At 49.2% G+C, this 27,955-nt stretch overlaps 1 protein-coding gene across 1 annotated transcript; it reads right to left on the reverse strand.

Moving 5' to 3' along the window:
- Positions 1-3,824: 3,824 nt before the first annotated feature.
- LOC135874520 (ubiquitin carboxyl-terminal hydrolase CYLD-like) lies at positions 3,825-27,577 on the reverse strand. The gene is made up of 15 exons (XM_065399372.1): positions 27,509-27,577; positions 21,184-21,678; positions 20,364-20,645; positions 20,077-20,152; positions 17,835-18,043; positions 16,663-16,816; positions 15,045-15,180; positions 11,431-11,541; positions 8,720-8,811; positions 7,429-7,495; positions 6,091-6,223; positions 5,625-5,733; positions 5,273-5,391; positions 4,578-4,797; positions 3,825-4,009 (listed from the first exon to the last, which is right to left on the reverse strand). Exons 2-15 carry the CDS (start codon positions 21,658-21,660, stop codon positions 3,825-3,827), a joined length of 2,370 nt encoding a protein of 789 aa, XP_065255444.1. The 5' UTR covers positions 21,661-21,678; positions 27,509-27,577.
- Positions 27,578-27,955: the final 378 nt, after the last annotated feature.

Below are 27,955 nucleotides of genomic sequence, written 5' to 3' on the forward strand. Positions count from 1 at the left end.
CTCGCCAATTCCTTGTCCACCATCTCCTCCTGCTTCCCAATCCCAGACCCCTCTGAACCCTTCGATACAGCCAGTTTGCTCAGGGTTATTCACAAAGACCAGGGTGGCCATTAGCGTGGGGAGTTTGACACACAAATGGCTCCTAGCTGTCATCTCCGTACTGTCACATGCCTGCACTTTGCTTGAGAGCCTGGTTTCCTGAATCACCCAAACACAAAGGGAGTGGACGGGGGAGCGGAGAGGGAAAATCCACCCCCACTATGACAGAGTTCCAGCTGTGATCTCGCCGATAGGGGAGAATACATCCCCCTTAGCCCCACCCTGGGAAAACGGCTCATTGAAGAACAAACACACCAGCACTCAGGCCAATGGCTCTATGAAGACATTCAAATTGAACTGGTATAATTAATTGCATTGCCTGAAAAAAATCAGACCGCGTATTCTCCCCAAATCAGTTTAAGGCAAAGTTACAGAAACCACTAAAGGAAGAGATTTATGCATTAATCAAAGAACAGAAACAAATCTGTAAAATATACAGCGGTTTAAACAGTACAGAAAACATCAACCGAGCAATATACTACAAAGGGAGCACTGAGAGAGGCTAATGCACATTATTCTTGTCCGACTTATCAAGCATCAGAGCAGTGACTGGGTTACTCCAAGTGAGGTCAATCTGAGTCTGGACTTTCCCAGCATTACAAGCTAGTGTGACATGTCACAAATCATGCAGCAGCCACAGGCGAAAATGAATGGCTTGCACTTGTTCTGGCACGAAAACCTTTCCACCTTTAGTTTTTAGGATACTGCATAGACTTACTGATGGACACTCCTAATGCACGATGAATGCAGGGAAATCCAACTGGATTTGTGCATCCCACTAACTATTGTCCTGATCAGAGAAATTCATTTCAAAAGTGCTGAAAGCCACTTTGGTATTTTTGCAATATGCATGGGGGGGGGGGGGGGGAACAGTGGAAACTCTACAGAGCTTAGGGGTGTTCCCTGGATCAGCTCTTTTAGAAAGCATGGCTTGCTCTGTCCCCTGTGCAGAAGCTATGTCATGTCAAGAAGGCACTTCTGACAATTAAAAAAAGGTGTCTTGTGCTTAGAAATATAAAGAGAAACAAATCACATAAATATCCGAAGTACAAATCATCCGATAGTCACCATTTACATCGTAAAATCCCAGAAGAGCTAATTCGCACCCTAAGAAACCACAGGATGGCTCCTTGACACACAGAACCCCGGCCCATGCGATACCTGAGAAAAGAGGCCAGAGCTGTTAAGAGACGTCATATGGAGGAAACCAACTTGGGCCTGAACAGCTAATCATGGCTTTGAAAGAGAGCGGAGAAAGAGGTTTCTACTGCTCTATAGTTAATGGGGCATTAGTCATGGCAAGATCAGCAGGTCAGTTCACATTAGAGAGCAGGAGAACCCAGCAACCAACACTTTAAGGAAGTTTGATCTTCCTGCCAGAGACATAACTGCAGTGAGCAAGAAGGATAAAAGCGAGGAGGTGGGCTGGCTAAAGGAATCCCATTGCTGAGGGAGCCCTGTGGCCTAAAGCTCTCCTGACTTCCTCAGACAGAAGCACCGAATTAGTCGTGGTGGAGCTGGGAGTGAGTGGAGGAACTTGAGGTTCAGCCAAGACCAGCTAAGAGGCAAGAGAAGCACAGGGCACCTGGAGAACACATACCTGATATGTTAATTGAGGCCAGCTATATGGGAGAAGATATTTGGGGCCGGGATCTGCTGGAGGCTTTCAAACCTCCTGTACTCCTGGAGCCCATGTGCCGTACAACACTAAACTAACACTATTACTGTTACCTTAGAAACCGCAAAAGCTTCGCTCCCAGGCATGGTGCATACACAGGATCTAACATGGATTTAAATAGCAGGCGATGCTGAGAGGGGCAGAGCACCCACAAGCCCCAAGGCGATGGGAATTATAGGTGCTCAGCACGGGTCAGGATCAGCCCCTAAGGATAAAAACTTCAAAAATCAAGGGTGACGCTTTTGAGTCGAGAAGGGGCATCAGCCTCACTCTGAACTTCCTGGCTTGTGTCAACGTAACTCTCTGGTTTCTGTGTGTGTTTGGAAAGCCAGCTAAGATAACCGCATTTGCGCTAGTTCTCCAGGCCTTTTGGCAAATCCAAGCTCATTATGTGGATAATTTCCCCAACAGCTCCGTATGGAACCAGAACACTGTTTCAAACTGGTATATTAACTCAACAGGCTGTTATAATACTGCACTGGTTAATAACAGGGTGGCCAGAGACGGGCCAAATACAACCCATTATGCTATGCACCATGACTTCCCTCATCTGTACTGGAAAGGGGCAGCCCATAGAGATGACACAATGTTCCAGCTTGACCCACACAGACTGGTCACTCAGATCAAGACAGTGTTACATGCTGTGAGTTGCCGCTGCCACACCCCGTGTATAAAAGAGGACAGCTGCAATCAGCTACCTGTTCTACACCCATTCGGGGCACCCCATAGCTTCTTGACAAGTTGTCCATGTAGAGTAGACTTTGGTTGGGTGACGTTTGGGCAACCTGGTCCATAACTCTCCTAGGGGCCTCCTACCAGCATTAGGAGAACAGAAACTTTACAGCAGGCTCAGTACCAAATTTGCAAAGGTTAACTTTGCTGTTTTAAAAAAGTTGAAAGCCAATAACTCCCCCCAAACATACCCTTACGGGCGGAAAACCTGTTACGAGCGGAAAATCTGAACAGGTTCATTCTTAAAAAGCATTTTTTCTGGGAGGTTTGTTTGGTTATCGCTGTTCCACACGCACCTCAGGAAACCAGAATAATGAGCTACAACTAGAAAGCCACATGCTCGGAGCAATCTCACAGCCTTTGGGGGAGGACATTCCTATGCTGGTTTTGCCTGTATCTGCCCCCGTTTTGTTCTTAAAATTATATTTTTGTTCAAAGTGCGGCTTGAAACAGCAACACAAAGCTTCAAGTCTCGAGCCAAATGTCATGTCTAAAAAGAGGGGACTTCCAACAGAAAGTGCTACTGATGGTAAGCAGGGCGTCGGAGAGATTAGTGCCGAACAGGGGGAGTAAAGGAACAAAAAGGAGTTATAAATAAGGGAGTGCAGGTCTGCGTCCAGGGAATGGGGATGTTCAGAACGGCCCATTACTGGGACCTCAGGATCATAGTCACATACTCCAGAATTTAGTGCAGATCTAAGCAAAATTCCCTTCCTGAGAGGTTTGATTCCTGACCATCTAGAAGGCGCTTTTGCGTTTACATTCAGGAAGCCGATGAGCTGAGATATCACCCAGAGGCCTCGTGCAGTTCTCCTGTGCTCTGTTGAAAATCGGAGAGTCACAGCCCGTGCCTTGACTTGGGCTTCTTGATTCCTGAGCTTTGGGGAAGAGCTAATTAGGAGAATGAAAGGTGGAGGGGTTCTGGTGGGCCCAGAGCTGTAGAGAGGGTCTGGAGAAGGAAGGATGATGGAAATCCGGGGTGTGGACAGGGGAATGGGATGAAGGTGAAGTTCTCTTACTCAGGATATGTAAAAGTGTAAACTGGTTCCGAGTCTGGATTTGCAGAAGGTCCAAACTGTCACTCGGCTAAAGCCGGCCACAGGCTTTCCACCACCGAATGCTGCTCTCATCAATAGTCTGACACTCGACTTTGGAAGAGGTTAGCAGAGGCAAAGCTGAAAGGTCACTTGACCTGGACTCTGGCTGGGTTTTCTCAATTAGCAGCTGCAGGCAGTAGGTTTGAACCAAGCCCCCATTTCCAGTGTCTCATGGCTCTACACGAGAGCAGTGGGGTCTCTCCCAGCCCAGGCTGGGGTCATTTGTAAAGAGCCATCTTCTTGCTCTGGTACATGTACATGTAGGCGTCACAGAAGAGGCGTTTGGCCACGCCTTCCATGTCCCGGGACTGCTCCATAGCCAGCGCTGCCACTGGCAATTGCAAGTATTTGGCAACTTCAGGGCACAGCGTTACGATGGGAATGTTGAAGCCATTCTCATCACCTGAATATGAGAGAGAGGGGGGGAGGGGGGGGTGAGCCCAAATCTCAGTTCCCGGGGGACAGGTGTCTACAGCACAAAGGAACACTAGAGCAAGTGGCATTAACTGGGCCCCCAGTCGGCAGTGTCAGCAGAGAGGCCAAGGACTGACTGGGCCATGACCGAGCTGTCTTTGCACCCCTAGAAGAAGTCCCTCTAGCTGAGGTTTGAAACGCACTGGTGGGGGCAGCCTGCCTGGCCACTACCTGTTCTACAGTTACACAGAGGCTGTCAGTCCCCAGAGCTGTCAAGCCAGCACCATTCACCAGCGCTAAACTCCCTGTCAAACGGTACGTTCGTTTGCAATGCCACGCAGGGAGTAGTTTTACATATTATTGAAGAAGTGACACCTTTCCATGCTTCCCAGCAGACGGACCCAATGGAGTTCGGACACACAGGCCTCCTGTTTTACATTACAGATCTGTGGAGAAATTACTCATGACCGCTGTGCGCTGGGACTGCAATTCCTGAACAGGGTCGTCCAGGTGCAAAGGGCCGACCAGCCTCCCCTCCGAGCAGAGCCCCTCCTCACCGTGCCTGTCAGCCATGCTGTCGAAGAACAGCCAGTTCTCTTTCTCCGGCCCGTACTTCACAAAGGAGACGTAGTGACTGGTCTCTATGCAGAGCACTGCGAAGAGCTCCATCCTCTCCCGTGGGATTCGGGGGCTATCCATGAGGCTCCTGCTCTGAAACTCCTCAGGGACATGCAGTTTTGTTGGCCTGTGTGCTTTGCGCCGGTAGTGAGAATGAGCCTGGGGACAGACAATAGGGGGCGCCGGCGGGTCAGCAGGGCTACCGCAACTTTATATACACCTACCCTAAAAGGAAAGAGGTGTCGGCTGGGGACAGGCTGGCATTCGGTCACCAATTTGTTCTGCGGTCACCTGCTTTCCACTCAATTCCTCATCTGGGTCTTTCCCATGTGCCAGGAGAATGCCTGGATGGGGACCTCTAAGGAGAAGGGTGCTGCAGGAAGTGGAAAGGCTCTTCACTCAAAGCCTGCCCAGAATTAGGGCCCCAGCGTGGTAAAGCACATGGGGTCCATATGGATGAGGGGCCATGTATGTGCAAGTTCATGATCTTGCAGCAACTACCCTGAGTGGCTCATCCAGTCAGCAAGGAGCCTCCCACCTGACTGGCTGCAGGGAAGGCAAGGGAAGGCAGAGGTTTCAGTCTGTGATCTGCCTCCTGGGGGAACAGTAAACACACGGAGGGGGAACTGGATACCTGTCTGCAGCAGGAATTGCAGTACTGCTTCATCCCCGTGACTGCAAACATCTCGTCTTTGAAGCACTCGGAACACTCCTGTGTGGCGACGTCCCCGCACACAAAGCACTCCCGGGGACCTGCCGCGGGAACACCAATGTCAGCAGTGGTTGTATGACAGGGAGTCAGTATGCTCTGGCCCCTGTGCCTGCCATGCAAGTCCTGCTCTGTGAGGAAGAATCACATCCGAGTCCTGACCTTCCCATACTGCTTACACCCGAGCTAGGCCAGCCTCGCCACCTGGATCCAAACGAGCCTGCGTTGGCGCCCACGTGCAAGACAGCCCCGGAATCCCCAGTGCCCAGGAACTTACTGTCGAGCAGCAGGTCGGTGATGTCAAGCTCCAGGGAGGGAATAATTTTGCTGAACATTTTATATTCCTTCCCAAACCGTGGCATTTGGATAATGAAACAGGAGGGGATCTGGGAGAAAAAAAGCAAGTCACCAAACATGGGGAGACAACGCCTTGCCCTGCCCACATAACCCCCTCTTGGACCTGCTCCCCAACCCAGCAGCTGGTTGACACCTTCTCCACTCAGGTTCTCCACAGCCCACTATCCGTGAAGTGTCCATACCCCCTTTCATGTTCTCCACTGCACCCCTCCGGTTCTGGTGGTGTGCTGGGGGGCTCTGCTGCATCGTGATCCTAGGCATAAAGCCCCTCACCAGCCTTGCTGTGGAGATGGGGAGTAAAACGTTCTAACAAGCAGTCGTGTGCATGGGGCAGGGAACGAAGGCGGATGCGAAAGACAGAGGAGGAAAAGGGTAGCTGCACTCACCTCCACTAGCTTGAGATTGGAAGACAGGAAGGAATGTTCCACTAGCTGCTGCACGTTTGGCACGACCAGCTCCTCTTGCTTGTCTATGAATATCTGGTAACAGTAACACTCCTGCTCCTTCTGGCCTCCAGACCTGGGAGCAACGTTCCAGACTCAGGGCACTGGGGCTGCCTCTCTGCACTATCTATGTACCCTTGGTGCCTGGACGGCAGAGCTCTCACAGGACACAGCCTTTGAGTTCTAGGACAGCCTCCAACCATGGCACCAAGGGGCTCTCAGCTCTAGCTTTCAAAAAACTAAGCATTTATCATCCAGAAACACCCAACAAATGTGGTGGGTGACTGATACCGACCAAGTATCCTTCTCACTTGCATTTTGCTCCTCTGCGATGGGTGGGCCCAGACACACTTTTTTCCCCCTTCAATTTAAAAATGAAGACACACTGATTTTCTTGTAAGTCAGCTGTTTTACAGTGTGACCAGAAGATTCCTATATCTGAGTTATAAGGTGCCAGTTTTGTGATCCAGCTGCCTGGAAAACTGCAAAGCAAAGTCTGAAGCATTCCCAAGGCAACTTATACATGAAAGATCCTCCAGGATCCTTGCGCTCCCCTGAAGCAGCACAGAAAGGATCCCCTGGCAGGAGGGTTGGAGTGAAGTGAAACAGGCTTCTTTGTATCCACTGCTTTTCTGAGTAGCTCCATGATACAAGCCACTGCACATTCCTCCACGGGGAACCCAGAAAGCTGGCAACCCAGGTCTAAACTCCTGAACAATGCAGCTATTTTTGGGAGTCCTCACACTAAGTGAATCTCCTCTTTGTAGAGTCCCCACAAAACAGGGCTTCTGGGACTAAATTCAGTGGATTCCCCGTTTGGGAGCTCTAGGCTCTCTGCTAGCTTGGCAGTCTGGAAACATCAGACCCTACAGAGGTATCTGTGATACTACTCCACAGCCAACCTATTGAAGACTAGGAAGACAAGCCATGTGTTTCTCATGCCACCATTGACCCTATCCAGGGATTACTCTCTGCATTTCATCACTCCCTGAAGGTGGCACACCTGGGAATGATTTAGAAGTATCATCTTCCAGGTACAGTCCTTCCTGGAATATGACCACAATGTGATGGGCAGGTGTGATCACAATGTAATTCAGGGGCACAGCTGAGAATAGATGGGCACAAACTTTTCCATCTCCTTTATGAACAAGGGAAATTCACTGATCCTCTCCGGTCAGGCCTTATCTAACAAACCAAGTCACCCCTCCTTCCCTCCCCAGTCTCAGATGTGGGCAGCACAGTCCACTGCATCAGTAAGATCACAGAGAGATGACAACTTACTGCAGTTTCAGTAGTGGCTCTATTCCCAGGATGTGATGCATGATGAGATTGAGAAACTCCTCGGGGTCTGAAAGTTGAGGGAAATCACAGATCAGGCCAAGCCAACACACTTCCCTGTCCCACCTCCTCCAGAAAGGAAAAAGCACGGTCAACTATGGGCTGGTGTTCCTCACACTGAGCTTCTCTCTCACTCCAGGTATAGCGCTGGTCTGATTAGGAGTTGAAAACACTTGGTTAGTTTCATAGTTTGAAAGTTCTACGATCAGCGTAAACACAGAAAGAACCTTCCATAGAAAGACAGGGGAGAAAGAGAGGACAGAAGCCTGGTAAAAGTTCACATTTCTCTTAACTCCTTCACTGCTGAATGATTTCTTTGCTATATTGAGGGAAAAACCATATTCATGCATCGCAGGTACATTTACTCCATTCATCTACACTCAAACAGCCTGGGGAGAAAGATCTTGATAGATATTTACTGCCAGCACCAAATTCATTAACGGACACCGAAACCAGGGACAATGCTGGAAACTGGAGGAACAAAGAGCAAAAGTCTGGGCTGTCTCTGACCAAGATACAAGAAAATATCAAACAGATGAAACAAAAATACCAGGACATGAGAGCAGAAGATTTAATATAACTTCTACTTTTTAATATTTATACAGCCATGATGATAGCATCTGGGTATTTCAATAATCCTTTGGCATTCGGCAGCTCCTTTCATCTGCATATCTTAAAGCACTTTACAAATATTATCTCTGAGGCAAGGAAGAGACAGACGGCTGTCTACCTCTGGACAGGAATGTGGTAACTATTCAAACATGCATAACAACTAAGAACAACAAATGCAGAAAAAGAATCTCTATCCGACTGAATCTGCAGAGGAATTTAGGTGAGCAAAATGTAATGATGAGACATGGAATCTGGCAAAGACAGCGTGGTTAACAGCCCTAGTCAGGCCAACAGAGTTTAACTGCAGACTGCAAATACAAACCAATGGGTCAGACAGAAACCCCCCTTGGGCAAATTCTGCTTTGGTGGTGGTTTCTTCTGAGCAACAGGCCAGCAGCAAGGGACCTAGCAATTCCAATCTTTCCATCATACTTGGGGAACCTTCCTGCATGGCCAAACCTAAGCTGACACATCTGAGGAATTCTCCAGATAGCAGGACATTTATTTAAAAACAAGTGTTCTGGGGGCAGACAGGAAACTAGCCTGCGGGGTTGCCTGACTGGGAAAAGGGGAAGATAAGACAGACCACTCTGATGTAAGACATCTGCAGAGAGCACGTTACCTTTCTCAGACGTGGCAAAGCTCGAACACTGGCCCTTCTCCGTCAACTGCTGCCTTAGGTGCATCACGCTATTAGCGGCAACAAAGCCATTCCTGGGAATGAGGGGAAGCTGGGGATGAGCTCTTTGTGCATCGGCAAACTTACATCTCAGGGGCAGAAAACACAGCAGGTGAAGCATGGAGCCCACCGGCAAAAGTCCAAGTCAAGACGCACCCTCCCTAAAGGCAAGAAGTTAGCGCCAGAGGCCCGACCACAAGCAGCGCTGAACAAAACACTCCTGTCCCGTAAGCACTGGGGGAGGGAAGGGGTGGGCCAAATATTCTTGATGGAGGCCAGCGGATACTCACTACCCTCCGCAAGGCCCTGTCTCAGTCATCAGCCTTACAGGCTGGCAGTGTACAGGTAACCCTTTGGAGCCTTTCAGTATTTCTATGAGCCAGCTGTCTAAGCAACATGGATTACTTGCTCCCTGGAGACTTTGCTCCCTTATCAGCATCACTCCCAGCCCTGGGAGCAAGAAATCAGGGCCACAGATTAAATCAAAGTCCTTCATGTAACAGTGCAGGGCTTGTCCCTGGGCCCAGCCTTTCATTATACATTTCTTCCCCTCTCCCACAACCCCTCGACTGAGACCTCTGAATCCCAGGGATCCCTTCTTTAACCTTCTCACCTTCAACCATGAGTCATGACAGCCTCCCTTCTGGCCCAGGAGAGTAGCTTGTGGCTTCTCAACACCACTCCCACGTTCTCTTTGACCCCTCCAGAGGGCCACAGGCAGCCTTCTCCTGCCTGGGACTTTGCAGCAGTATTTAGCAAAGGAAATCCACAATCTCAGCATTTGCTGGGTTAATATGAGTGGGAAGGAAGAGCAGAACAACTTTAGAGTTGGCCAAGAGATATGAATCTCTAGGATACTACTCGTCTCAGCAGCATCTGAACTACGGCTGTCAAGCGATTAAAAAAAATTAATCACAATTAATCACGCTGTTAAACAATAATAGAATAGCATTGATTTAAATATTTTTGAATGTTTTCTACATTTTCAAATATATTACTTTCAATTACAACACAGAATACAAAGTGCACAGTGCTCACTTTATATTTATTTTTTATTATAAATATTTTGTAAAAAACAGAAATAATATTTTCAATTCACCTCAAACAAGTACTATAGTACAATCTCTATCGTGAAAATGCAACTTACAAATGTAGATTTTTTTGTTGTTACATAACTGCACTCAAAAACAAAACAATGTAAAACTTAAGAGCCTACAAGTCCACTCAGTCCTACTTCTTGTTCAGCCAATCACTCAGACAAACAAATTTGTTTACATTTGCAGAAATAATGCTGCCCGCTTCTTGTTTACAATGTCACCTGAAAGTGAGAACAGGCGTTCTCATGGCACTGTTGTAGCCGGCATCACAAGATATTTACGTGTCAGACGTGCTAAAGATTCACCTGTGCCTTCATGCTTTAACCTCCATTTCAGAGGGACATGCGTCCATGCTGATGAAGGGTTCTGCTAGATAACAGTCCAAAGCAGAGCAGACCGACGCATGTTCATTTTCATCATCTGACTCAGATGCCACCAGCAAAAGGTTGAATTTCTTTTTTGGTGGTTCGGGTTCTGTAGCATCAGTGTGTTGCTCTTGTAAGACTTCTGAAAGCTCCACACCTCATTCCTCTCAGATTTTGGAAGGCCCTTCAGATTCTTAAACCTTGGGTCAAGTGCTGTAGCTATCTTTAGAAATTTCTTTGGTACCTTCTTTACATTTTGTCAGCTCTGCAGTGAAAGTGTTCTTAAAACGAACAACATGTGCAGGGTCATCATCCAAGACTACTATAACATGAAATATATGGCAGAATGTGGATAAAACAGAGCAGGAGACATACAATTCTTCCGCAAGGCGTTCAATCACAAATTTAATTAACGTATTTTTTTTTTAACAAGCATCATCAGCATGGCAGCATGTCCTCTGGAATGGTGGCCGAAGCATGAAGGGGCCTATGAATGTTTAGCATATCTGGCACTGAAATACCTTGCAGTGCTGGCTACAGAAGTGCCATGTGAACACCTGTTCTCACTTTCAGGTGACTTTGTAAATAAGAAGCAGGCAGCGGTATCTCCCATAAATGTAAACAAACTTGTTTCTCTTAGCGATTGGTTGAACAAGAAGTAGGACTGAGTGGACTTGTAGGCTATAAAGTTTTACATTGTTTTGTTTTTGAGTGCAGTTATGTAACCAAAAAGATAAATAACTAAATCTACATTTGTAAGTTGCACTTTCACGATAAAGAGATTGCACTACAGTACTTCTTTGAGGTAAATTGAAAAATACTACTTTTTATCATTTTTACAGTGCAAATACTTGTAATAAAAATAATACTACAAAGTGAGCACTGTGCACTTTGTATTCTGCATTGTAATTTAAATCAATATATTTGAAAATGCAGAAAAACATCCAAAGGTATTTAATAAATTTCAATTGATATTCTATTGTTTAATAATGCGATTAAAACCGCGGTTCATTTTTTTTAGTCGCTATTAATTTTTTAAATGGTGATTAAATTTTTTGAGTTAATTGTGATTAATCGACAGCCCTAATCTGAACCGTGACAGACCCAATTCCGGCTGGAAGGAGGTGGTAGCAGCACGGAGATTACAGAAGAGAGACTTGCTGCTTCCAGTGGTCCTACGTACAGTACTCACCGTCGGAGGGGGTTCACAATCTCATCCCGGAGGATCTTCTGGACGTGCCCGTCGGGCGGGAGGGAGGGCTTGAAGAGCATGGAGTCCAGCACAGAGGTGCAGGAGAAGAGGCTGGGAAGGGAGAGTGGTTGGTAACAGTGGAATCAGGTAATAACCCAGTGTTTTTTGTTTTAAATGATACACAGCATACAGATGGACAGATTTAAGGGAGAAAGAGAGAGATTTATAGTGTCACAGATGCCAAGACCAGAAGGGACTAGTGAGATCAGCTTGTCTGACCTCCTCTATAGTGAGGCTCGGCAGAATTTTATTTGTCAAAATTATAAAGAAATAAAAACAAAAATAAAAATAAATATTGATATTTAGATTTTTATCAACTTGAATTTTCAGTTGGAGGAAATAATGGGGGGAGGGTGTCAGACAATTACTTAGTGACAGTAAAAAGCAACAGAGGGTCCTGTGGCACCTTTAAGACTAACAGAAGTATTGGGAGCATAAGCTTTCGTGGGTAAGAACCTCACTTCTTCAGATGCAAGTAATGGAAATTTCCAGAGGCAGGTATAAATCAGTATGGAGATAACGAGGTTAGTTCAATCAGGGAGGGTGAGGTGCTCTGCTAGCAGTTGAGGTGTGAACACCAAGGGAGGAGAAACATTAGTGACAGTAGACATTGCAATTCAAGAAGTTAAAGCTAAAGTTATAACCATTAAAACACAAATTATCAACATCACATGGCAAAACACACACAGTAGGTATCCTTAAATCAAACTCTAACAAGTTCTCAAGTGCATTTGACTTATTTTCCCTATCAGTAAATTTCAATGATCATCAATGGAAATATTTTTTTGTTGGGGTGTGCGGTGAAATGGACGTTTATACCAAAATTAACCGATAAATATCTAGTCCTTCCAAGCCTGTCATAACACAGGTCATAGAACTTCCCAAAAATAATTCCTACAGCAGATCATTTTAAAAAAAAACAAAAAAACCCCAGCCAATCTTGCTTTACAAATTGCCAGTGATGGAGAATCCACTACAATCTTTGGAATACTGTTCCAATAGAGTAGCTAATTACCCTCACCGTTAAAAATTTACACCTCTGATTTGTCTAGTTTCAACTTCCAGCCATTGGTTTCATGTTAGACCTTTCTCTGCTAGACTGAAGATCCCATTACCAAGTACAGATGCCCCCCGGGTTACGCAAACCCGACTTACGCAAATCCGCACTTACAGAAAAAGTTCTGTAAGCTAGAAAGAGGAGGGTTTTTTTGGCGTAATGGTTGGGTATATGTTTCTAACTTACGCAAAATTCGAGTTATGCAAGGCGTTCTGGAATGGAACGCTTGTGTAAGTCGGGGAGCATCTGTATTTGTTCCTCATGTGTGTACTTATAGACTATAATCAAGTCACCCTTTATCATTCTCTTTGTTAAACTACATAGGTTGAGCTCCATCAATTTAACACTATAGGGCATATTTTCTAATCCTTTAATCATTCTCATGACTCCTCTCTCTAAACCGTCTCCAATTTATCAACATCCTTCTTGAGCTGTGGATACCAGAACCGGACACAGTATTCCAGCGCTGGTCGCACCAGTGCTAAATTCAGAGGTAAAATAATCTCTCTGCTCCTACTCCAGATTCCCCTGTTTATGCATCCAAGGATCTCAGCCTGTTTGGCCACAGCGTTGCACATTCGGCTGTTGCCATGACCCCTGAATCTTTTTCAGAGTCACTGCTTCCCAGAGTCCTCCATCCTGTAAATACGGCCTACATTCTTTGTTTTTAGATGTACAGATTTACATTTAGCCATATTAAAATGCATATTGTTTGCTTGTGCCCAAGTTTACCAAACAATGTAGTTCGCTCCTTTTCATTATTTACCACTCCCGCAATTTTTGTGTCATCTGCAAACTTCATCAGTGATGATTTTATATTTTATTCCAGGTCATTGATAAAAAAGTTAAATTATCGTAAGGCCAAGAACTGATCCCTGCAGGATCTCACTAGAAACACACCCACATGGTGATGATTCCCCTTTTATAAACACATTTTGAGACCTATCAGTTGGCGGGATTTTAATCCACTGAATGTGTGCCATGGTAATTTTATATCGTTCAAGTTTTTTTAATCAAAGTGCCTTGCAATACCAATTCAAATGCCTTAGAGAAGTGTGTTACATCAACACTATTACCTTTATCAACCAAACTTGTAATCCCATAAAAAAAAAACCCACCAAGTTAGTTTGACAGAATCTATTTTCTATAAACACATATTGATTTACATTAATTATGCTACCCTCCTTTAATTCTTTGTTAATTGAGTCCTGTATCAGCTGCTCCATTATCTTGCCTGGGATCAATGTCTGATTGAGAGGCCTATAATTACCTGGGTCATCCCATCACCCTTTTAAAACACTGGCACATTAGCTTTCTTTTAGTCTTCTGGAACTTCCCCAGTGTTCCAAAACTTATTGAAAACCAACATTAACAGTCCAGCAAGCTCCCCAGCCAGCTCTTTTAAAACTCTTGGATCCAAGTTCTCTGGACCTGTTGATTTTAAAAAGTCCAACTTCCGTAGCTGCTGTTTAACATCTTCCCAAGATACTAGTGGAATGGAAAGAGTGTCATCATCATCATGGTATGATTGCGTCATCTGTTTTTTCCTCAATACAAAGCAAAATATTTATTGAACACTTCTGCCTTTTTTTGCATTAGTACTGATGCATACATTTCTCTTTGTGTCCCTTTACACTGCCTTTTTCCTCAATTGTGGCTTTTTCAGTACCTAGTAAAGTGTTCTTAAACAACTCTCAATTATCATTCACATCTTTCTGATTAAATTTTTCCTCCTGGCTGATGTGACTCAGAACTGTTTTTCGGCTTTGTGAAATTTGTCCTTTTAGAGCACCAAACATATAGATTACTGGTCTGAACTTTATTCCGCTTGGACATTATAAATGCGATCAAGTCATGATCACTTTGTACCTAAGCTACTATTAATTTTTAGATGTAAGGAATGGAAAGAGCGAATGCGTGAAAGTGGGCAGTGTGAAATGAGAAAGTTTTCCATCAATTGTGGATGAGTGAAATCCTGTGGCTTGACTAATTTAGGAACATTTGTAGCTAGGCAGGGTGAGATAATCAAATCTCATTCTTCAAGGCTAAAACTGACTGCTTCTGTGGGTCACCAAGGGATTCCACCCCCCCACGTACACCACTGTCCCATCAGCTGGGTGCATTACTAGAGGTTTCTCTTAAGTATCAGTTTTTGACCATTACCGGAGATGACATACCAGACTTGAGAGGACCAGTAATATAATCTAATGTGTCAACCTATGATTTTTCATGACACACAAATGGCGTGTGCTTAGCATCTAAGAACTTTCTCCTTCAGGTTATTGGGGGTTGGGACCTGTCATCTCTAAGCTGCATCTCTATATTGCGTTCTACTCTACTTTGTGCAAATTACGTGTCATCCCTGTGCTCCTGATGAGCTGCCTGGTTTGACGCTCAGTAAGGACCATCAGCCCTGGATGACGGTCCTCACTTAACAGAGGGAGACGGTCAAGAGAGGCCATTCTGCACGAGGTTAAAGGAGAGTAGTGCCTCCTACCTGAAAAGGGCAGCATCCATGTAGCAGGAGTTGCAGTGGCCTTGAATCCCTCTCATGCGCCCTTGTAAAACACTCACGGCTGTGCCATTCCTGAGAGGAGGAAAATTAGCCAGAACCTCAGGACTATCTATCCTACCTGCAACAGAAATAACAGAAACTGCTTTTAGCATCCCCTTGCCCTCGGGACAGCTTTGCCCTCCTGTTCCTTTCCTGTAGGGCTAGTCCACCTACAAAGGTCACAACCCACTCTGTTTGTTCTGTACTGTACCCACCCCTGCATTTAGACCGTAACCTCTGTGGGATGGGGCTTGGTACACTTACCCACTATAATCATCTGCAAGAGCACAGACCCATAACCTCAGCATGAGAGGGAACCTCTGGGCAATCTGCTGATCACTCGTTCAGCCGCTAGACTTTTTAGCCACCACACATTCCCTGCCATCCACACCGCCGGTACTATCCTCATCATCATGTCAGCGAGCGTCTGACGCTGAAAGGGCCCACAGTGGAGAGAGCTAGTTTCCTGACACCGAGCTGAATGTAAGCTTGAGATAATGGGATCTCTGCGTAAAGCATTCCTAGAAAATGCTTCTGCACTGGAAGTGTCCAACAACCAGCTAGAGGGATTCTCAGGGCTGCTGCTGGAAGCCGAAGTCGGTAAATTAATGCCCATTCACCACATTGCTGCCAGCTTGGCTTTGGTGTGGATTAGTTGGTCTAACCATACTAGGGGAGGGAAGGCGTGCTCCTCTAGCTCAGGAAAGCAGCAAAGATGCAGATGATGTGTGATCTGGACTTCCCTGCCCTTTAAGTCTGCTGTGCCTCCATGCATACGGAGGAGCTGCCGGAGGCTCAGGAGCATTTATTCTGTGGGGTCCACAGCTCTGTCCCGAAGATCTACACCCTCCGCTCCGTGCCAATGTGGTCATGCTACCATTCCAGGTGGCCCATAACTATTCCATTGCAGCACAAATAACCTCCTGAAGGGCAGATCTAGCATGTGATGCAAGTGGTAAGGGGATATTAGAGCATTAGGATCTCAAATGCTTTAGCCTGACAACATCCCTGTGTAGTTGGGAAGTATCAGCCCCATTTTACAGAAGGGAAAAGTTAGGCAACAGAGAATTTAAGTGACATGCCAAGGTCACAGCAAGTCAGTGGCAAATGTCAGAATAGAACCGAGGAGTCCCAACTCCCAGCCCCCTGGCTCTACCACTAACGAGAAAATGGAAGGTGAAAGGAAAAGAGAGAGATGAGAAAGAGGACGAGAGAACAAAATTAGTCCTAGAGTCAGTTCTAATGGGGACGGGCGGGGGAATATAAAGTGCAGTAGATTTAGTTGGGCTAGGATACATCAGGGCTATTCTTTGGGAATGGAGGGGGGCACCTGGGACTCTCAGAATTATAAGTATCAAAGGGGTAGCCGTGTTAGTCTGGATCTGTAAAAAGCAACAGAGTGTCCTGTGGCACCTTTAGATCTGTTAGTCTTAAAGGTGCCACAGGACTCAGAATTATAATTTTACACAAAATGCTGGTCCTCAACACAGAGACTAGCAAAGACGACCCACATGTGACCCTCCTGTCCTAGCCGGAGTCATTAGCTTCTAAGGGAACTCACTGCAAGTGCTGGGGTCCAGGAGACCGCTGCTCACACACTGGAAGCGCATGTCGGGCTGGCATGACTGAAGCTTCACAAAGAGGCCACGCTTTGAGGGGCAGTGGAAGTAGCGCGTGCCTAGCCATTCGCCATCTGTGACCCCCTTCTCTTCATCCTGTGAAAAGGACAGAAATCCTTCCACAAGCAGTTCCAGGCCAGGCTTTCGAGGAGTGAGTTAGATCAGTGGTTTTCAACCTATGGTCCGCGGATCCCTGGGGGTCCGCAGAAGGTTGTCATTACTATAGAACAGTGGTTTTCAACCCTGGTCCGCGGTCCCCGGGAGGTCCACAGACTATGTCTAGGATTCCCAAAGGGATCTGCACCTCCATTCGACATTTTTTAGGGGGTCTGCAAATGAAAAAAGGTTGAAAGCCGCTAAGTTAGACTAAGCAGCACTTGTGAGCACAGCTGTGGAAAAAGAGTAACAGCAACAATTTCGCCACAAGGGGGCACGATCAACTGAAATGCTACATGTGACCAAACACACTATTAAACAAATCACACCGTCGGAGTTGCACATATCTGATGGCTGCGCTAGGGCCGATGTTAGGATGGGATTTCATGACCTGACAACTACATACAACTTTATACTTACTTTGACCCATTTTTTTCATTTGGTTTAGTTACATTTTAGACCAGTGAATCCCTTTTGTCAGCACAGAATGAATTTCATGAATCTAAATCCCAACAGCAGCAGCTATTGTCCAAGGATCTCAAAGCACTTCACAAATAACTAATGAAGCCTCACAACACCTCTGCAGGCAGGTGAGAATGATCCCATTTTACAGATGGGGAAAAAGACAGAGAGGAGACTTGACCAAGCTTACACACTGAGTCAATAGCAGGGCTAGGACTAGAACTTAGGAGTCCTGGCTCCCAGGTCCATGCTCTCACCAATATACCACTCTCCCTCCACTAAGGAAAGTCTGCGTACCAGTATCTATATTATCCCATCCATGATCCCAGCAAGAGAGGCCAGCTTAATCTGCCCTGACTCTTTAATTAAGCAGTATGAAATGTTAGCACCCTAACCTAGGGCATGCTGTGAAACAGACATGCTCATGACCCCCAAAAGACATGCCAATTCTGACCTTAGTGCCCTTAGAGAACAGAAACATTATTTTGCTACTTACTAATTCAACTCCTGCCATTTTGGGCTCAATTCTGGGCAGGTACCCCAACCAGCGGATGATTCCAGAGACTGGATTCCCCTTGTCTAAGGTGATCTGTACCATGGAGTTCACATCCAGGGACTGTTTTTCACTTTCCAATTCCTCCCCGCTTCCGCTTCTCTCTCGCTTCAGTTGTCTCAGAGATCCCGGGGCCATGTCTGGCTCAAATACTGAAAATTCACAATACACATAATAAAGCCTGGGCAAGAGCTGGGGTGGAAAGTCAAGCTTTGTTCATTAGAATAAGTGGTCGCCAAATATTTTGCAGCATTGTTTTCCTAACAACAATACAACCTAGTGTTTCTGTGCTTCTCAGAAGTGGATCTATGACAGAGGTGGGCAAACTACAGCCTGTGGGCCACATCCGGCCTGGGGGAGGCTTGCCCCTGGCCCCTCCCCCGCTGTGCTCCCTCCCCCGCAGCCTCAGCTTGCCCCAACGCCGGCGCAATGCTCTGGGCGGTGGGACTGTGAGCTCCTGGGGAAGCGCCATTGCAGAGCCTGACCTGACCCGGTGCTCTGTGCTGCACGGTGGCGGGGCAGGCTCCAGCCGGGCGGCGCGGCTGTAGCGCCGCCAGACACCGGTGCTCCAGGCAGCGTGGTAAGGGGGCAGGAGCACGGGGTGTTGGATAGAGGGCAGGGGAGTTCGGGGTGGTGGTCTGGGGGTGGGGGTGTGGATAGGGGTTGCGGCAGTCAGAGGGCAGGGAACAGGGGGGTTGAATGAGGGCAGGGGTACCAGGGGGCAGTCAGGAAGGAGAGGGGGGGTTGGATGGGGCAGCAGGGGTTCCAGGGGCTGTCAGGGGACAGGGAACGGGGGGGGGTTGGATGGGGCAGGAGTCCCGGGGGGGGCCGTCAGGGGACGGGGAGTGGGGGTGTGTGGATGGGGCAGGAGTCCCGGGGGGGGGGGGGGGCGGCGCTAGGGGGCGAGAAGCGGGGGGGGGGGGGGGGGAAGAGGGAGGGTGTCAGATAGGGGGCGGGGGCCAGGCCACACCTGGCTGTTTGGGGAGGCACAGCCTCCCCTAACCGGCCCTCCATACAATTTTGGAAACGGGATGCGGCCCTCAGGCCAAAAAGTTTGCCCACCCCTGATCTATGAGTATGAGGCTAAGAAGAACTGAACAGATATAGAGGAACTGGAAGAGGTTCAGAGAAGGGCAACAAAAATGATCAAAGGTATGGAACAGCTTCCATACAAGTAGAGACTGAAAAGATCAGGGCTGTTCAGCTTAGAAAAGAGATGCCTAAGGTGGGAGATGATAGAAATCTATACAATCATGAATGAAAATGACTAGAGGAGTGTTATTTATCCTTTCCAACACCACAGAAACCAGGGGTCAGCAGATAAAATGAATAGGCAGCAGGGTTAATACAAACAAGAGGAAGGACTTTTCCAGACAACATACAATGAACCTGTGAACTCATTGCCATGGGATGCTATGATGGTCAACAGTAAAACTGGGTTCAAAAAAAGAATTAGATGAGTTAATGGAGGACAGGTCCATCAATGGCTATTAGCCAAGATAGTGCTTGGGGCTACACGACACCTCTGACCACCAGAAGCCGGGAGGGGAAGACAGGAGTGGCTCTCTCCATAATTGCCCTGTTCTGTATAATCCCCCTTAAACTCTGGTACTGGCCGCCATTTCAGACAGGGTATTGGGCTAGATGGACCATTGGTCTGACCCAGTGTGGCCGTTCCTATGAGAGTCAGGAAACTTGGGGACTGATTCTCAGTCAAGCTAAGGCCCTTTTATACTGCTCTGGAGAATTCACCGCTTCCTTTTGGTAGTTTGTTCTAATGGTTAATCCCATCACTGTTAATAATCCGTGTCTTATTTCTAATTTGAATTTGTCTGGCTTTAACCTCCAGACATTGGTTCTTGTTCTGTCTTTCTCCAATAGACAAAGAGCCCTTTAGTACCCTGTATTTTCTCCCCAGGAAGGTATTTATACGCTGTAATCAGGTCGCCTCTCAGTCTTCTTTTCAATAAGCTAAATATACTAAGCTCTCTAAGTCTCTCACTGTTGGGCATTTTCTCCAGTCCTCAAATCATCCTTTTAAAAACATAACAAACTCCTCCATTGCATTTTAGCTTTGTCAGCCACACAGCAGAGAATGAGGTGAAAGGAAAAAAAAACCCCAACAGCAAATCCCAATCCACTGGGTTCTACGCAGTGGGGTGGCTGTATTTGTGTGCTGCTTTACCTGGGGAGAGCAGCCCTTCCTTCACAACCGAGTCCATAGGGATATCTCTGAAAACATCTGTTGGTCCTTCTTCTTCCTGTAAGAGACAATGCAATAGAGGGTTACGCCAGCTAAATGATCTGTAAGTGGCGGGGTAAGATGAGGAAAGTCTCCCACAGGAAACAATGGTTTTGTTTGCCCTAGACAAAGACTTCACTCGTGTGCGGGAACTGATTTTGCACATTGATGAGGCTCCTACCACAAGGCAGGCTGCAAGATAACGAGAAATGAAGGGAAGCTCCTCTTACCGGGCAAACTTTAACAAACCACTGGGTTCCCTCCTTGTACACGTCCATAGCTATGCCTTGTCTGAAGACGTCATCCAGGTAGAAGCCAATTGTGTCCCCCACTTTTACAGGAACAACCTCGTCCACATCCGGTTTGGGCTCCTCTCTCGCTGGGTCGCCGCCCAGCGCCGGGATAAACCGGATTTTGTTAAGCGGCAGAAAGAGTCCACAGTTCTCCTTACACTTGAAATACTCAGAGCCGATATAGGTGCCATCACTGTGGCCTCTGCCTTCACCATCACCCTGAAGAACCAGCAGAAAGGCACATTACATTCTGGGCAGGGACAAGTCAGAGAGAAGCCACCTGACCCTTGGCACAGTGACATGACCCCATGTCAGAAATGAGGTACCCACCCAACCCAATAAGAACAACAGAGCTGTTATACTGGATCAGAATACAGACCCACCCCCATTTTACAATGAGGAAACTGAGTCAGGGAGAGACAGAGAAGCCCAAGTCACACAGGGAGTCTGGAACAGAGCCAGGAACAGATCCCAGGAGTTCTGATCCCAGGCACACTGCTGTTACCAGTGGAAACCAGGGCCTTGCTATTAGGATAAAAAGGCTAAATGTTCAGTGCAGTATAATTAGAACTAGCACTTCCAGGGCAACAAGATTTGTTTTCCTGAACAAGGGGTTTGATTAAGATGTGACAGGGAGGCAATGCAAGTCCACTCCCCTCAGCCAGACCCCCTTCCATTGGGCTGAGACGCTGGGCCTATATAAAGTTAACTGGGGGTGAGGGGGAGAAAGCGCCTCCCTCCCCCTGAATCACCTTACCTGTAATTCCACCCCAAAGTAGGATGGACAGAGTGAGGAGGACAAAGGGCTCTTGGTGATCTTCCCAATGTAGCGGATGGTGCCAGTGAACAGTTGTTGGTTGAGATCCACCATCACCTGTTGGCCCACTGTAGCCTTTACTGCTGCTTCAAGGCTACAGCGGTCCAGGAAACAGTTCAAGCGCTCATTGAGGGTGTTGATGGCCAGAAGGAAAACAGCTTCCTCTTCATTCACGGGTTGAAGAATTTCTGCCTCGATAGTGACTATGGAATGGCCTTCCAGCATGGTGACCCTCATGTAGCGAGTGGAAGTCGTGCCACAGGCGATACTGTGCAGATACATCCTCTCTTTGAGGAAGCACATGCTCCCGGCGGGAAAGAGCTTGCTGCCATATGCAAAATCATCTGTCAAGATGTAATAAACGTTTCTGTCCCCTTGTGAAGGCAGAGGGCTGCCTGGTACAACTGCTGTAGTCATCTTCGCTTCCACTCCGTCCTGAGAAGTTAGAGAATCACAACAGGACAGCACAGAGCATGTGATTATCATTGTGTTTTATGGTAGCCCCCATATGTGCTAGCTGCTTTTCATACACACAAGCAGAGACTGTGCCTGCCTTGAGGAGATCACAGACTAAGGGGAGACAGGCATCCAGAAAAGGGAGCAACTACCCAGATTTTCTATACAAGATCCATACAGGCAGCCTAGCAAGGGTAGGAGTCTTGCAGATGAGTTCAGGGAAGTGAAAACTCGCTCGGGGGGGGGGGGAGTGGGGGAGGGTTGCGGAAGAAGGTGATTGTTTGAGAGACTGACACATAGGCAGACTAGAGTGAAAACATTGGAGGAGTCAGGACGGGGAAGGGGAGGCTATGCAAAGGTAAATAAGTAGAAAGGGGCAGGGCTATACAGAACCTGGAAAGTGACCAGGTATCGGGTTCGTTTTCAAAAGGGTTAAAAATCATCATTCGTAGTGTGGCAAATCTAGACATTAATGCCCTGGCTGAAAACCCCACAATGCCACAAGTAACTGGGAGAAAGAGCTGGGGGATTCTGTGCAACAGCCCTGGTCAATACCCCAAACATCTGGCTATTAGACAATGCTCCTCTGGGGCTGATGGCGGCCAGGACACCTGAACAGGTGGTATATCCAATGAACAATCCATGCCTGGTGAGCTAGTTGTACTGCCAGATCCTGCCCAAGCCTGCCAGTGTGGTTAACCTTGCCATTAAATATAGGAAGTCGATGAACACTGTACAGGTAACCAGGGCTGGCCATCAAAGGTCTCATCCAAGACTGTGAGAACTCTCTCTCTCTAGGTGGTAACACAGAGCCATTCACCCAAATATTCTACAGAAGTACACTTCAAAGCAGTCTGGTATCCTTATAGTCACAGCGATGCTTTGTGGGTGTATGAGGTGCCCAGAGTCTGTGATGCATGTAGTCTTAGTCAGGGACTCTGCATTTTAAAGATCTGGAGACCAATCACCTTGTTACATTAACAAGAAAAACCACGTGTCACATACAAGGTACTTTCTTCCATTTCAAATTAACACAACACCGAAATCTCACCAAGTTTTATACCCTGGCTAAAGGGACACCAACATGAAATCCAGCCAGCTTTAAAAAGTGAAGTAAAAGCAGTGTCTGGTGCTGCACGTGCCAATTCCCCCTGCCTGATGTGGTAGTTTTACAACACTTTTTTTTGAAGTTCTCTCTCCATGGAGAAAACAGTAAGTCTGACTGTACACCAGGGGTCGGCACCTTTCAGAAGTGGTGTGCCGAGTCTTCATTTATTCACTCTGATTTAAGGTTTTGCGTGCCAGTCACACATTTTAACGTTTTTAGAAGGTCTCTTTCTAGAAGTCTATAATATATAACTAAACTATTGTTGTATGTAAAGCAAATAAGGTTTTTAAAATGTTTAAGAAGCTTCATTTAAAATTAAATTAAAATGCAGAGCCCCCCGGACCGGTGGCCAGGACCCGGGCACTGTGAGTGCCACTGAAAATCAGCTCGCGTGCCGGCTTTGACACACGTGCCATTGGTTGCCTACCCCTGCTGTATATTATGTGCTGTTGAATGCACAAAACAAAACTGAAAATAAAACATTTCTTCTTTCTAATCTCTTTCGGTTATAGGACCCTTATGTGTTACTTATATTTATACTGGTAAAAACACATTTAGGCAGAGGCACGATTTTTAAGTTTGGCTCCTTCAATCGTGCTGTCATTGTAGGGTGAAAACCCTACACGCATTTAGAAACAGCATTTAACTGCCTGGGTTAGTGACAACATACCAGATTCTTAATACTGAAATGACCATTAAGACTAAGGCAGGACCTCTGCACTGGTGCAGCTCAAAGTGACTTTAATAGGGCTCCAGATGGGCACAGAGCAGAGCCCCTTGCAGGGTCAAGACCTTACTTGGCACCATTGTTGGTTGTTTGCTGTGGGCACGCCATATACTTTGGACAGTCAAACTGCACGGGATGATTTCATGTTTGCTCCTAGCCTGTATCACTCCCCAGTTCCCAGCTCTGTATGGGGTATTTGGATCCTGACACAGGCAGCTGGAGGTTCCCATTCAAATACAGGATTTTCCAACTCCTTGTTGATTAGGTTTGGTAAATTCGGGGGTTTCCTTAAAACCAAACCCTCGCGGCTGGGCCTCAGCTACCTGACCTTTCACTTCTGCAGCACACAGAGCACTGGGGGGTCAGGAGAAGGGGTGGCCCTAGTGCACTGGGAATGCGGTTCAGTGGCAGTTGGAGGATTCTCTCTGGGGGTGTCCCTACAGGGGGAAAGGGGGTTCCTTGAGGGGTAAGGGGTGCACCACAGGCTGGGACTGTCTCTGTTGGAGTCACAAATGGGGGGAGGGGGTGTCCCTGAGTGGAGGGGGTAGGAAGATGACCGTGGGGGGTTGGGGATCCCAGGGGGTGGGGTGCCCATGGGAAGGAGGGGAGGAGCGTGTGTCACGGAGACCCCGGGCGATGCTCTGTAACTGCTCCCCACAAAGCCAGTCAGGACTTTGGGGAGCCTCCTCTCCCATGGAGCAGACCGTCTTCAGGGCAAGAAGCTCACACGTCTTCACCTCCTGGGTCTCTCCTGGGAGCATTCAGCATATGCCCCTCCGTGCGCTTCCCACAGTGAGTCCGCCCAGGCGGGGTCCTGGGGAAGCCAGAGGGTCCTGCACCCCCCCCCACTTCGCAGTCAGACGTGACTCTCAGCCAGCCACTAAAACAGAGGTTTATTAGATGACAGGAACACGGTCTAAAACAGAGCTTGTCGGTCCAGCGAACGGGACCCCTCTGCCAGGTCCATTCTGGGGCCCAGCGAGCCAGACACCCTCGTTTGCCCTCACTCCTAGTCCCCAGCCAGCTCCAAACTGAAAACCCCCTCCAGCTCCTCCTTCTCTGGGCTTTGGCTACATCTACACTACAGGGGGGGGGTCGATTTAAGATACGCAAATTCAGCTACGCGAATAGCGTAGCTGAATTCGACGTATCAGATCCGACTTACCCTGTTGTGAGGACGGCGGCAAAATCAACTGCCGCGGCTCCCAGTCGACGGCGCTTACTCCCACCTCCGCTGGTGGAGTAAGCGCGTCGATTCGGGGATCGATTGTCGCGTCCTGACGAGACGCGATAAGTCGATCCCCAAGAGATCGATTTCTACCCACCGATTCAGGCGGGTAGTGTAGACCAGGCCTTTGTCTCTTTCCTGGGCCAGGAGGTCACCTGATCTCTTTGTTCACCTTTAGCTATTTCCTTGCAGGGGGGAAGGGCCCTGGCCATTTGTTGCCAGGGAGACAGAGCGTCAGTGATTTATGCACACTGGCCTTTATCCCACCTCCTAGAGACTTAAGAAATGCATAGGGGAAACTAAGGCACCCACACAGTATTCAGAGGAAACATTAAGAACAGTCCCACTTCGTCACAGCGTGCCAGAGGGGAGGCGGTGGGAAGATGACCCTGGGGGGAGGGGGTCATAGAATCATAGAATATCAGGGTTGGAAGGGACCTCAGGAGGTCATCTAGTCCAACCCCCTGCTCAAAGCAGGACCAATCCCCAACTAAATCATCCCAGCCAGGGCTTTGTCAAGCCTGACCATAAAAACCTCTAAGGAAGGAGATTCCACCACCTCCCTAGGGAACCCATTCCAGTGCTTCAACACCCTCCTAGTGAAAAAGTTTTTCCTAATATCCAACCTAGACCTCCCCCAACTTGAGACCATTACTCCTTGTTCTGTCATCTGCTACCACTGAGAACAGTCTAGATCCATCCTCTTTGGAACCCCCTTTCAGATAGTTGAAAGCAGTTATCAAATCCCTCCTCACTCTTCTCTTCTGCAGACTAAACAATCCCAGTTCCCTCAGCCTCTCCTCATAAGTCATGTGCTCAAGACCCCTAATCATTTTTGTTGCCCTCCGCTGGACTCTTTCCAATTTTTCCACATCCTTCTTGTAGTGTGGGGCCCAAAACTGGACACAGTACTCCAGAGGAGGCCTCACCGATGTCGAATAGAGGGGAATAATCACGTCCCTCGATCTGTTGGCAATGCCCCTACTTATACAGCCCAAAATGCCGTTAGCCTTCTTGCCAAAAAGGGCACACTTGACTCATATCCAGCTTCTCGTCCACTGTAACCCCTAGGTCCTTTTCTGCAGAACTGCTGCCTAGCCACTCGGTCCCTAGTGTGTAACAGTGAATGGGATTCTTCCGTCCTAAGTGCAGGACTCTGCACTTGTCCTTGTTGAACCTCATCAGGTTTCTTTTGGCCCAATCCTCTAATTTGTCTAGGTGCCTATGTATCCTATCCCTATCCTCCAGCGTATCTACCACTCCTCCCAGTTTAGAGTCATCTGCAAACTTGCTGAGAGTGCAGTCCACGCCATCCTCCAGATCATTAATGAAGATATTGAACAAAACCGGCCCCAGGACCGACCCTTGGGGGCACTCCGCTTGAAACCGGCTGCCAACTAGACATGGAGCCGTTGATCACTACCCGTTGAGCCCGACAATCTAGCCAGCTTTCTATCCACCTTATAGTCCATTCATCCAGCCCATACTTCTTTAACATGCTGGGGGGTGGGGTGCCCACGGGAAGGAGGGGAGGGGCCCCACGCGGGGGTGTCCCAGAGGGGAGGCAGTGGGAAGATGACCCGGGGGGGGGGGGGTTTCCAGGGGGTGGGGTGCCCGTGGGAAAGGGGAGGGGCCCCAGGCGGGGGTGTCCCGGAGGGGAGGCAGTGGGAAGATGACCCTGGGGGGAGGGGGTGCCCGTGGGAAGGAGGGGAGGGGCCCCAGGCGGGGGTGTCCCGGAGGGGAGGGGGTTGGGAAGATGACCCTGGGGGGAGGGGTGCCCGTGGGAAAGGGGAGGGGGTCCCAGGTGGGGGTGTCCCGGAGGGGAGGGGGTTGGAAGATGACCCTGGGGGGAGGGGTGCCCGTGGGAAGGAGGGGAGGGGCCCCACGCGGGGGTGTCCCGGAGGGGAGGCAGTGGGAAGATGACCCTGGGGGGAGGGGGTCCCAGGGGGTGGGATGCACGTGGGAAAGGGGAGGGGGTCCCAGGTGGGGGTGTCCCGGAGGGGAGGCAGTGGGAAGATGACCCTGGGGGGAGGGGGTGCCCGTGGGAAGGAGGGGAGGGGCCCCAGGCGGGGGTGTCCCGGAGGGGAGGGGGTTGGGAAGATGACCCTGGGGGGAGGGGTGCCCGTGGGAAAGGGGAGGGGGTCCCAGGTGGGGGTGTCCCGGAGGGGAGGGGGTTGGAAGATGACCCTGGGGGGAGGGGTGCCCGTGGGAAAGGGGAGGGGCCCCAGGCGGGGGTGTCCCGGAGGGGAGGGGGTTGGAAGATGACCCTGGGGGGAGGGGTGCCCGTGGGAAGGAGGGGAGGGGTCCCAGGCGGGGGTGTCCCGGAGGGGAGGGGGTTGGAAGATGACCCTGGGGGGAGGGGTGCCCGTGGGAAGGAGGGGAGGGGTCCCAGGTGGGGGTGTCCCGGAGGGGAGGGGGTTGGAAGATGACCCTGGGGGGAGGGGTGCCCGTGGGAAGGAGGGGAGGGGTCCCAGGCGGGGGTGTCCCGGGGGGGAGGGGGTTGGAAGATGACCCTGGGGGGAGGGGTGCCCGTGGGAAGGAGGGGAGGGGCCCCAGGCGGGGGTGTCCCGGGGGGGAGGGGGTTGAAAGATGACCCTGAGGGGAGGGGGTTGCAGGGGGAGGGGTCCCAGAGGGGGGAGGCGGGTGCTGGGGGGCGAGGAGGGGACTGAGGGGGGGCGCTGGGGGGGCGCTTCCCGCTCGAGACGGGGACCCTGGGGCCCGGCCGGAACCCGCCGCCGCCTCTCACCTCCCGGGCGCCGGGGCCCTTCGCGGAGCGAGCCGGGGCCTCTCGCAGCCAAGGCGCTTCCGCGTCGGGGGGGGGGGCACCATAGAGTCCGGGGAGGAGCGGGACAGAGCGGCGGCCGCTCTCTCCCCGCACAGCGCCCCCTCTCGGGCCGGGCGCAGAGCCCGCAGGGCAGAACCGAACAGCCCAATCGGGATGAGGGGGAGGGACGTTGCGAACTCGGCTGTCCTATGAGAGGCGGGAGGGAGGACATGGGACAGGGCAAGCTGACCCCGCCTCTGGCGGAGGGTCTTGCTGTGTATCATAGCCCCTCCACTGCTGCTCCTGAGGGGGAGTCCCCACCAGGCTTCCTGGGTGGGAATGGGGTGGGGCTTGGTGTGAGCACCCCTCCGCTGCTGCCTCATGCTCCAGGGCCAGGGCCCTCCCCCAGCGGCAAGGTGCCACCTGAGA

This window comes from Emys orbicularis, chromosome 2 (assembly GCF_028017835.1).
Source record: "Emys orbicularis isolate rEmyOrb1 chromosome 2, rEmyOrb1.hap1, whole genome shotgun sequence".
Classification (NCBI taxonomy): Eukaryota; Metazoa; Chordata; order Testudines; family Emydidae; genus Emys; species Emys orbicularis.

Excerpts from the sequence above, each read along its gene's own strand:
- LOC135874520 (XM_065399372.1), bottom strand. The coding sequence starts at position 21,660 with ATGACTACAGCAGTTGTACCAGGCAGCCCTCTGCCTTCACAAGGGGAC. Across the intron at positions 15,181-16,662 it reads CCTGGACCCCAGCACTTGCA|GTAGGATAGATAGTCCTGAG; the intron begins GTGAGTTCCCTT and ends TTTCTGTTGCAG. Across the intron at positions 7,496-8,719 it reads CTTTGCCACGTCTGAGAAAG|ACCCCGAGGAGTTTCTCAAT; the intron begins GTAACGTGCTCT and ends CTCAACTTTCAG.